Source organism: Dipodomys spectabilis, unplaced genomic scaffold, assembly GCF_019054845.1.
Source record: "Dipodomys spectabilis isolate Male_0828 unplaced genomic scaffold, ASM1905484v1 ptg000240l, whole genome shotgun sequence".
Taxonomy (NCBI): Eukaryota; Metazoa; Chordata; class Mammalia; order Rodentia; family Heteromyidae; genus Dipodomys; species Dipodomys spectabilis.
This window is the reverse complement of record NW_024870917.1, coordinates 4,918,292-4,929,021: the sequence shown is the minus strand read 5'-3', so window position 1 is coordinate 4,929,021 and position 10,730 is coordinate 4,918,292. Positions and strand designations below refer to the sequence as shown.

General features: G+C 55.0%; 1 protein-coding gene across 1 annotated transcript; it reads right to left on the bottom strand.

The window, feature by feature from the left end:
* Positions 1 to 39: 39 nt before the first annotated feature.
* Positions 40 to 4,758, bottom strand: Tubb1 (tubulin beta 1 class VI). Its single transcript, XM_042699264.1, has 4 exons — positions 4,701 to 4,758; positions 1,593 to 1,701; positions 1,229 to 1,339; positions 40 to 1,130 (listed from the first exon to the last, which is right to left on the bottom strand). Exons 1-4 carry the CDS (start codon positions 4,755 to 4,757, stop codon positions 40 to 42), a joined length of 1,368 nt encoding a protein of 455 aa, XP_042555198.1. The 5' UTR covers position 4,758.
* Positions 4,759 to 10,730: the final 5,972 nt, after the last annotated feature.

Genomic DNA, 10,730 nt, shown 5'->3' with positions numbered 1-10,730 from the left:
CGTGAGGCCGGAGGAGCGCCCGCCCCGCCGGGTCGGCCCTCACCGCGCGTCCCCGGGCTCCTGCTCCTCCTCCTCGGCTTCCGGCTCTGCCTCCTCCCCGCCCTCGTCCTCCTCGGGGAGGCCCCGGGCCTCCTGGAACTGCTGGTACTCGGACACCAGGTCCTGGACCTCGCTCTCGGCCTCCTCGAACTCGGCGACGTCCATGCCCTCACTGGTGTACCAGTGCACGAAGGCGCGCCTTCGGAACATGGCCGAGAAGCGCTCCAGGACCCCGGCGAAGAGCTCCTGGATGGCCGTGCTATTGCCCATGAAGGTGGCCGCCACGTCGAGGCCCCGGGGCGGGACGTCGCAGACGGCCACCTTGACGTTGTTGGGGATCCAGTCCACGAAGCGGTCGCTGTGGCGGCTCTGCGCGGCGAGCAGCTGCCGCTCCACCTCCCGCGTGGACACGCGGCCCCGGAAGACGCAGGCCACGGTCAGGTAGCGGCCGCGGCGGGGGTCGCAGGCGGCCATGGCGCTGCGGCCGTCGAACATCTCCCGGGTGAGCTCGGCCACGGAGAGCGCGGGCTGCTGCGGGCCGGGCGCGGCAAGCGGCACCACGGCGGGCGCGAAGAAGTGCAGGCGCGGGAAGGGCACCATGTTGACGGCCAGCTTGCGCAGGTCGGCGTTGAGCTGGCCCGGGAAGCGCAGGGACGTGGTCACGCCGCTCATGGCCCGCGACACCAGCCCGTTGAGGTCGCCGTAGCGCGGCGCGGCCAGGCGCAGCGCGCGCCGGCACAGCCCGTGCAGCGCCTCGTTGTCCAGGCAGAAGCAGGCGTCGGCCGCGGCCATGAGCGGACGCAGGGACAGCAGGGCGTTGTAGGGCTCCACCACCGTGTGCGACACCCGGGGCGAGGGCAGCACGCTGAAGCAGCTGAGGATGCGGTCGGGGTACTCGTCGCGCACCCTGCCCAGCAGCAGCGTGCCCAGGCCCGAGCCCGTGCCGCCGCCCAGCGAGTGCACCAGCTGCAGGCCCTGCAGGCGGTCGCAGGCCTCGCACTCGCGCCGCGCCGCCTCCAGCACGCTCTCCGCCAGCTCCGCGCCCTCCGTGTAGTGGCCCTTCGCCCAGTTGTTGCCGGCGCCCGAGGTCCCTGGGGGGAGGGTGGGGAGAAGGGGTGAGCAGGCAGGGAGGGGCTTGCCCAGCGGGGGCACCTGCGGGGCCCCGGCAGAACCTTCTGGAAGCTCCTACCATAGATGAAGCTGTCGGGCTGGAAGAGGGTTCCCAGCTTGCCGGAGCGGATGCTGTCCATGGTCCCTGGCTCCAGGTCCACCAGCAGGGCACGGGGCACGAACTTCCCACCTGCGGGGACGGGCGGGCGGGGCGAGTCCACGCGCAGCCCGCACTACCAGCCCCTTCCCCCAAGAAAGAGCCTGGCGGGACCCGAACCCTCGCCCACTCCCTGCACCGCCTGGCCGGCAGAGCAAGCCACGGTCTGCGTGGCTCCGGAAGGACCCGACTCCGCCAGCGCGGGGCCCCGCCGCCCACGCTGCCCCGCCGGGCCTGGACCCCACGGGGACCCCACGGGGACCCCACGGGCCGGCCCCGGACCCACCGTGGGCCTCGTTGTAGTAGACGCCGATCCTCTCCAGCTGCAGCGCCGACGCCCCGTGGTCGCGGCCTGCGCTGTCCAGCCCATGCTCGTCCCCGATCACGTCCCAGAACTGAATGCGGAAGGAAAGAGGTCAGCGCCAAGCCAGACCCCAGCCCCACACCCCGAGAGCACTGGAGAGGGAGCACTCCTCTGCAGCGCTCTCTGGGGCGGCTCAGCCCTCCAAAGACACCTGCTTCCTTGTCACAGGCGGCCGGGGCGCCACTCACTTTTTGCCTCTGCAAAGTGTGAATATAAAGACCGCATTAAATCTTCAGGAAGTCCTGCAGTAAAATGTCGCACGCTCGCGTACAGTATTAAATTGGGTATCATTCCCGTTACAGCCAGCCCATTGGTGCACATGAAAGCTATCCTTTGAGAGGTTCACATCAGACGGTCGTCGCCGCTTTCCCCTTGTAGTTTCCCAGCTCCTAACGCACAGACGCCACTCAGGGAACAGAGGCTGGATTTTCATCTGATTTCACAATGATAGCTCCTTTCACTTGGAAGGGTTTTTTTTTTTTTTTTTTTTTCCATGAAGTTTTCCCAAAAGCTCATAGGCAGCCACTCCTAAGCATGGTTGTTGTACTTTTTTTCTTTTTCTGATCAGGCCTACACACAGTTCAGAGTGTTCCGATCTTTAGTGGAACCTGCTGTGCTTTCAGGCACCACTACCCGACTGATCACAGTAGCTGGGTGCTAGTGGCTCAGGAGGCTAACACCTACGGATCAAGGTTCGAAGCCAACCTGGGCAGGAAGGTCTATGGGACTCCAATTAACCAGCCAAAAGCCAGGAGTGGAGGGTATGGCTCAAGTGGTAGAGAGAGCATCAGCCTTGATTGAGCAAAGGAAGCTTCTAGGCCCTGAGTTCAAACTGCAATACCAGCACCAACTTCCCCTCCCCTCCCCACCACTGCCAGGAATAAAGATAGCTGGGCACCAAGCTCCTAATGTGGAAGCAGTTACTGGGATGAGTTCTTCTGATCATCTGAAAAAGAGTGCTTTGAAATATAATGAAAAGATATTTCCTTCTGTCAGAATCCCCAAAGGCACTTTCCCAACCTAGTCTCTTTAAATGATACTTCTACTCTGGCCTGGTCTGTTTTTCAGTAAACTAGCAGGGAGTAGTAGGCCAGTCAGGAAACTGCAGTTTTGAGACAGCACAATTATTAAACATGCCTAAACTTCTCATGCCCCTGGCAGTAAGCTCTAGCCTAGGCATACCACGAAGCTCCTATCTCAGCCAAGCGCTTCCTGTCCATGTTATCTTCCAAGGTCAGAGAGGGGACTCCTCCACTGTTCTCCATCTTGTCACTGTGGTTGGCACACAGGATGATGGTGCTTTTTGCCCCAGGGTTGCCAGACCTGCATTTAAGGACCTGAATTTCTTCATAGTAGCATTCTTGACAATAGCCAAGAGGTAGAAACAACCCAAATATCTATCTAGGGATGAATAAATAAATACACACTATGATCCACACATGCAATAAAGCATTACTTAGCTGCATCATGCAACTACTATATGATCCCACCTTAGGAAGACACCTAGAAGGAAGAAATGCACAGAGACCGAAAGTAGAATCATTGTCAGGGGCTGGAGGAGAAAGGAAATAAGGAATTAATGTTTCAGTTTTCAAGCACAATATACAGTATGAATATACCCAATGCTACTGAACCATAATACAAAAAAAGTCACCATTATGCAATGAATTTTTTATCATACCTAAAAGATATTTAAATGTTTTCTTCCTTTTTAAGGTTGCATAATGTTCTGCTTTATTAGCTAGATGACCATGTTTCTATTCATGCTTCCATCAGTGGACCTTTGGGCTATTTCCACTTTTCACCTGTTATTAGGAATGCTGTTATGAAGAAACTAATGTCTTTCATTGTTTGATTGTTTTAAAACCTTACTTTTCATGCAGTTGATACTCATAAAAGTAATTTAAAAAGAACAAAGAGGGCTGGGAAGGTAGCCAAGTGGTAGAGTACTTGCCTTGCATGTACACAAGGCCCTGGGTTCAATTCCTTAGCACCACATCAGCAGGAAGTGGCATTGTGGCTCAAGTGGTAGAGCGCTAGCCTTGAGCTGAAGAGCTCAGGGGCAGTGCTCAGGCTCAGAGTTCAGGCCCCACGACCAAAAAAAAAAAAAAAAAGCAAAACAGAAAAACAAAGAGAGCCTGTTACACTTGTTTGTCCTAAAATTAGTATCAAAATTTTGACCTGAAGCACCTGTCTTCTTTTTTTTTTTGTCGGTCGTGGGGGGGCTTGAACCCTGGGCCTGGGCGCTGTCCCTCAGCTCTTCAGCTCAAAGTGAGGGCTCTACCACTTGAGCTACAGCGCCACTTCCGGTTTTCTGGTGGTTTATTGGAGAAAGGAGTTTCATGGTCTCTTCTGCCCGGGCTGGCTTTGAACCGTGATCCTCAGATCTCAGCCTCCTGAGTAGCTAGGATTACAGGCGTGAGCCACCAGCGCCCGGCTAGCACCTGTCTTCTTGACATTAGCCAAGTGAATAAATAAATCAGCTGCTTCGTAGCCAAATTTAAGCAGGAGGGTGGAGCAGAGGAGGGAAAATCTCATTTATTTGCCAGCGGGTGTGTTTTCATTACTTCTGGTACTGTATACAACAAAGCAAGTTGCTTTATTTTGGGGTTACCTCTTTATTACATACTAAGTAAAACAATAGATTTTTTTTTCCCCTTGTAACATAGACATGGAAGGGGAGAAAAAAAATCACTCCAGTGATAGAGCATCAAACGACTTCCCAACAAGCTTGAAAGAGCTCTTTTGAGACAAATGACTGACTTGAAATACGAAAAGAGCACTACTAAGATGATAAAAGTAAGATAGTTGACATACAAATTATCCATATGTAACTAAAGACAAAATTAACATTAATTAAATGAATCTTCTAACTCTAGTAGAAAGTCCCAGTGTCTAACTAAAGACTTTGTTTAATAACCAGTCATTCGCAAGGAATTGGAATCTGCCAGGCTGGGTTTTCCCTGCCAGGATGGGTTTGGTGGCATTCATGGGCAAGGGAAGCTGTACCGGCAACCAGGGATTACTTACTTTTTCTCCTATCTGGTTGCCACACTGGCCGATCTGGAGATGCACGATTTCCCGCATCTTTGCTTCTAGCGGTTGGGTAAAATCCCAGACTCAAGGAAAGCCGTCTTGACCAGGATGAGCCCGTCAGCTCTGGTCATCGCAGTGGCAGGTCTAGCTGACCACGCTGCACTGGCAGTTGGCTCAAGGGTGTGTCCAGCCCGGGGCCCAGCCCAGGCTTCCCTGTATTCTGCCTGTCATCCTTCAGAAATGATACTTGGCCTCTCCTGACAGAATATTGCCTGGTCATTTCCCGGCCTGTGCCGACAAAGGCCCTGCTGGTCCCTCCCTCAGGCCTCATCAGGGTGGCCTCTAGGCCCTGACCCTGGCTCTGAGGTCCGAGGGTGACGGCTGAGTGGCGGCTCCCAGCTGGGACTGTCTATGCAGAGGTCCCCTATCCAGCTACCATTGTGCTTCAACCCAGCACTCGGTCCCTAGTCTTCAATCAACATTCCCCAAGGAGAGATTGGAAAGTCCCCTCAGTGCTGAGGTGGCTTAGGGGAAAAGCAAGGCCATACTTGGTGTGGATGCTGGTCCTGAGGCTTGAACTCAGGGCCTGGACATGGTCCCTGAACTTTTTTGGGGGGGGAGGGGGGTCCAATCGTGGGGCTTGAACTCTGGGCCTGGGCGCTGTCCCCTCAGCTCTTCAGCTCAAGGCTAGAGCTCTACCACTTGAGCCACAGCGCCACTTCCGGCTTTTTTCTTTTTGCTTATGTGGTGCTGAGGAATCAAACCCAGGGCCTCAGGCATGCAAGGCAAGCGCTCTTCCACTGAGCCACCTTCCCAGCCCCTCCCTGAACATTTTTGCTCCAAGTTAGCCCTCTACTATCTGAACCATAGCTCCACTTCCTTTTTTGTGTGTGTGTGTGTTTAACTGGAGATAAGAGTGTCGTAGACTTTCCTGTTGGGGTTGGCTTAAAATTGTTATACTCAGATCTCAGCCTCCTGAGTAGGAATTGCAGGTGCCTGGCTCATTTTTATTCTTAAATTGTAAACCTTTGCATAGATAGAAAAGTAGTACTTAAGATCATTACAAGATAATTATGAAAGAGAATTTCCTTCTTGAAGTGAACTAAAGTTGTGAAGACGGAATATAATTCTTAGGAGCTCCAGAAATCACGTCAAGAGAGAAAATACAAGCTGCATACCTGGAATGCTAGCACTGGGGCTGAGGAAGGAAGATTGGGAGTTCACGGTCAGCCTGGGCTACCCACCAAGGCCTGTGTCTAGTGAAGAGACTGGGGAAAAGGGGAACGAGAAAGAGATACACAAACTGCCCAACGTGCCCAGCCAGTCCCTGGTCTTGTGCTGTGACAAGAGCAGAGAAACTGTGCCACAGTCCTGGACTCCAGGCAGCCTGATGGTGGGTTCACAGCCTCCCTACTGTTAACATGGGGTACCTCTGGGTGTGATGTGGAGCCAAACTCCAGAGCTCCATCCCCCAGGTGTCCGTGTGGGTGCTGATGTCCTCTGCCCTGGGTCCTGTCCCTACACACTGGCCTAAGTGTGAGGATCTAGTCCAGTGTGCAGTGCTCTCATCTGACCTGGGTGCTGTGAAGTCCCTGGGATCCCAGCGGGACCCCGAGGTGGAGAGCAGAGCTGTTCCCATGGATGTCATTGGATACCTGTTAGAATCTAAGCACAGACTGTGACTGTTGAGTAGTGGCATAGCATCTATGGTCTGTTTCTTGACTGGCCGTGGCACAGCGGTTCCATGCATGGGAGTCCTTGTTTTGGGAGAAAACACACTTGGAGCTCTTCAGAGTCAAGTAGCCATGGTGCCAACAACACTCACACTCTGATGACACCACCATGGTAGTTTCATGGTTGAGCTGGACAGTGGTGGCTCACGCCTGTTTTCCGAGCTACACAGGAGGCTGAGGTCTGAGGATCATGATTCAAAGCCACCAAAAATCTCTAAGTAGAGCAATGGCTCAAGTGGTAAAGCACCATCCTTGAACAACAATTCAAAAAAGTGACAGTGGCCAGGCCCTGAGTTTAAGCCCTAGGGCCAGCAGAGAGAGAGAGAGAGGAAAAGAGAGGAAGGAAGGAAGGAAACAAGGAAGGAAGGAAGGAAACAAGGAAGGAAGGAAGAGAAAGAAAAAGAAATACACACGGAGGGACCGTTGAGCACGCATAGTAGCTAGGGATTTCCCAGCTCTGGGCCTCCATCCGCTCCCTTCCCTTTTGGTGAGTCTCCCGTCTGGGAGATCCTCATAGCTCCAGGCTGCTCAGGACAGTCCCTACCTACCCCAGTCCCTCACCAGAGGCCCTTGAAGCCCTCAGCACGCACACCACGGTGGCCCTGTTTGCTAATTACTTATGCACGTGACTTATCTCCCAGGCAGCTGGGAGCTGCTGCTGTCCGCTCCCCTTTGCATCCTCCAAGAGCTGGATACATAACGGGGCCTCAGCAAATGTTTGTTGAGTGGCCGCCTGCAGCTGGGTGAACTGGAGCACAAAAGCTCAGAGCGACAGGTCTCCTCAAGCCCCATAATGTGTTTATTCAAGAGTGTGACCTTCTAACGGTGGGCTCAAATGGGGAAACTGTTCCAAGAAAGCCAGCCATCAGGCCGGCTCAGAGGAGAAGCCATGCCACCGGCCCTGGCCTCGGAGCCGCAGTTGAAAGGGGTGGGTGTTGCTGCGCCTGGCCTCTCTGCAGGGACCACTGGGCCGGGCTGGACCAGAGGCCTTTTTGATCTCCCTGTGTTCCTTCTTCACCGCCATGAGCAGGCCCCAGTGTGCTGGAGCCACCCCACCCCAGCCCTCCCCACTGGAACACATCGCCTTGGTCAGTTAGTTTGCTCAGGGAGGAGAAAGCCTGGCTTCCAGATGGCACTTAAAAGGCTTTTCTGTTAATGGGGCAGTTGGCAAAAAAAAAAAAACTAAAAAGAAGGAAAGAGGGGGGAGGAAAGAGAAGCCCTGTTTGCTCTGATTCTTGTATCACAGCCGTGTTTATTCGGTCTCGGCTGGGTGCTGAGCTGTGGATGCCGGGCCGGCCGGGAGCTGGGGCCAGGCAGGGGGTGGCTGGCAGGTTCCTTGGGCTGAAGTTTGATTCCAACCCTAAGGGAGGCAGGCCTGTCCTCCTCCCTGTCCTGGGAAGCAGAAGAAGATCCCTGAATCTGAGTCTGTCCTGAAGGCTCAGCATGTGGTGGCTGGCCACCCTCCCGACCCCCCCATACCCTGCCCCGTGCCTGGTAGGAGGCGAGACTCCAGCCAGCTTCAAGACGTGCCTGTCCCTGCCCTCAACCCTTCATGGACACACGTGGCTGGCTGAGCTAACACGGCTGGCAGAGCAGAGGGCAGGAAGTGGTGTGGTTTAGAAAAGTAATCTATTCTGTCTTAGCTCTTTGATGAAGGTACCTGGTACCCCACCCTGCCCCGCCACCCCCTCCCCATCCCAGGAAAGCGTTGTCCTCTGACTGCCAATGTGGTATGAGCCAGGGACGCCATACCGTGCCCTGCCCTTGGACCCATACAAATGGCCCTTTCCATGACACAGCTGCACTGTGACCTGGAGATGCTGGCATCACCGCCAGGTCTGCTCTCCAGCCGGGAGGAAGGCAACCCCTCGCCCTGATCTGGGCAGGGGACAGAGGGGAGGGGGCGTCCGTGATGCATAATAAAGTGCTTTCCTGCCCTAGAGAATGAATGGTGGTGGCAGAGGCAGGTTAGCGAGGACTGTGTTCGAATGCCAAGCTCCCCCGGGCCTTACCCAAGAGGCCAGAGGGCAGGAGCCGGGGCTCCACTTAGCATGCACCCTGGGTAATTCCATACTCTGAGCACGCTGCTGAGGAGACACTGCATGTGTGAACCGGGGCCGGCTCACCCTCGCCTGAGGGAGCAGTCCAAGAAGAGCAGCAGAGAGTCTTTTCCTGGATGACGCTGGGGTCTATTATGGGCGAAGAAGCAAGAAGATAAGAAAACCCAGTGTCACCAGAAACCCCCAATCGACCACTTCCAGACTTCCCCCCGCCACGGGGGGTCAGATGGAGCTCCCCAACTTTCCACTTAGCCAATGAAATGTCATTAGGAGGAAAAGAGAGTACTCAGAGAATTCATTGACTCCATCTGCCCCTGCTCTTCCCTCTGGAACCCGTGGAAGTTTCGGGAATCACTCAGAGAAGTTGTTGAAGGACAGTATCTGCTTGACTGGGATTCAGAAATTTTTTCCAAATGCCTTGTCGAGAAAAGTGACATGTGAGGGGACACTCGGAGCGACAGCGTGGCAGCCTCTCGGTGAGCCAGGCTCCTTTCCTGCACCTTCCGTGTTCTCTTGCTTGGAAAGAAAGTTCTAGGAGCACAAAGAGGTAACTGGCTGTCTGGAGGGGACCCCGTCTTCTTCCTTTGTGCCCAGAATGTCTGCGGTGCTCACAGCACAATGCTGGCCATTCTGGTCTGGCCCTGACTATGTGGAAAATGCTTGTCTGGCCCTCTGCTGCCTTGACACTGAGCTGTGACTGCTTTGGCTTACAGGTGGACACACGCATGCACGCACACACACATGGGCCTGCACACTGAGCTGCTGTGATTCAGACAGCGGCGGTGGAGACCCAGAGCTGCTACCTGCATCTTCCCAGTTTTCCTAGGTGTGCAGCTATTGATAAGCAAGGCCCTGAGGCGTGAACCGAGATAAGAAAAACACCCGTCCACACCAGAAGCCAAAATCAAACAGAAACACACACTTCTTCAAGTCCTGTGTTTGTCCAAGAAATCTGTTCTGTGAGTCTGCGAATAGAGTCGTTTGCCCAACAAATATTAGCTGAGTACTGTGTGGGCGGGGGGGGCTCAAGGGACCTTAGGAAAAACATAGTGGGTGACACAGAATGAGCTTTGTGACTCCCTGCCACCGTCTCTCACACCCTGGCACACTTAGCCATGGGTGTGATGGCACAGCGTTGGAGCCAGGGGATGGAGGCAGAAAGCAGAAGGAGGCAGAGGGAGGAACATGCCCAAGCCTCGGGACGCCCTGCCAGATCTAACCATAACAGCCCTTCTTTAGACTCCTCCATTCAGGGGTGCAGTTCGGGGTCTCAGAAGTCAGGACAGCCAGGCAGGCAGACTCTAGCTAGGCATTCTAGGGGCCCTGCATGTCCTGGCATGGTGTGCCTGCCCTCCCATTGGTGCAGGGCTGTGTCCCAGCCCCTGTCCAGCAGTCCTCAGCAGCCATGGCCGTCAGCTCTGCTCCCACAGCACTGGGTTGGACCCCAACAGGTCTCCACTCCCTCCTGAAACTAGTGACCACCAGAGTAAACCCCGATCAATTGGCTAGTGTGATACAGAGGTGGAGAACCCCCAGCAGAGAAACTGGAGGAGAGAAAAGAGAAAAGGCCAGGAGAGGAGGGGAAAAGGAGAGGTGGACAGGAGGGCCCTGAGCTATGGCCCAGGGTGGGATTGGGTCCAGGACCCCCAGGTAAGGCAGGCAGCAGGAGCTTCAGCTCCCTGGGTTTACTCTGGAGTCTTCTAGATCCTCGCACCTGCCAGACACACACGTATAGCAAGGCCTGGCCACACGCTATCGTTCTGTGTAAGAAGTCTGCTTCCAGCACATTCCATGGCTGTGGGCTCGTCACTCAATCTCAGCTCACAGGATATAGAAGAACAGTCTGAGCCCAGACAACAACCCCAGAGGCTCCCGTCACCAGGATTCCTGATTTTTCCTGTTTCTAAGGTCTTTCTACCTCCTGCTCTCCCTGTCTTCCCTCAGGGGGTGCCGGCTCTTCACTGGAGGGACCTCACCCTCTGCTGTGCCCCAGTGCTGAGAACAAGCCTAGTGCGTGCTAGGCACCAAATATGATGGCAGCCTGCTACTGCAGGGTAAGTGAATTCCACTGGGCACATGGTGGGTACTTCCTTGGGAAAACCTCTCCGCTGGTTTTCTGGGAGGGCTGTTCACGTGCCTGGCTATGGGCAGCAGACTCCGGAGTGATGGCTATGAGAGTGATCCCGTGAGTGGGACTCCAGGGAGCCTCCGCCACTGCACGGACGTGTGCA

What these genes read in the sequence shown, in the direction of transcription:
- Tubb1 (XM_042699264.1), bottom strand. Translation starts at nt 4,757, where the DNA reads ATGCGGGAAATCGTGCATCTCCAGATCGGCCAGTGTGGCAACCAGATA. An exon ending in GCAACCAGATAGGAGAAAAA is followed by an intron (nt 1,702 to 4,700) that starts GTAAGTAATCCC and finishes TTCCGCATTCAG; the next exon opens with TTCTGGGACGTGATCGGGGA. An exon ending in GCCCGACAGCTTCATCTATG is followed by an intron (nt 1,131 to 1,228) that starts GTAGGAGCTTCC and finishes CCCTCCCCCCAG; the next exon opens with GGACCTCGGGCGCCGGCAAC.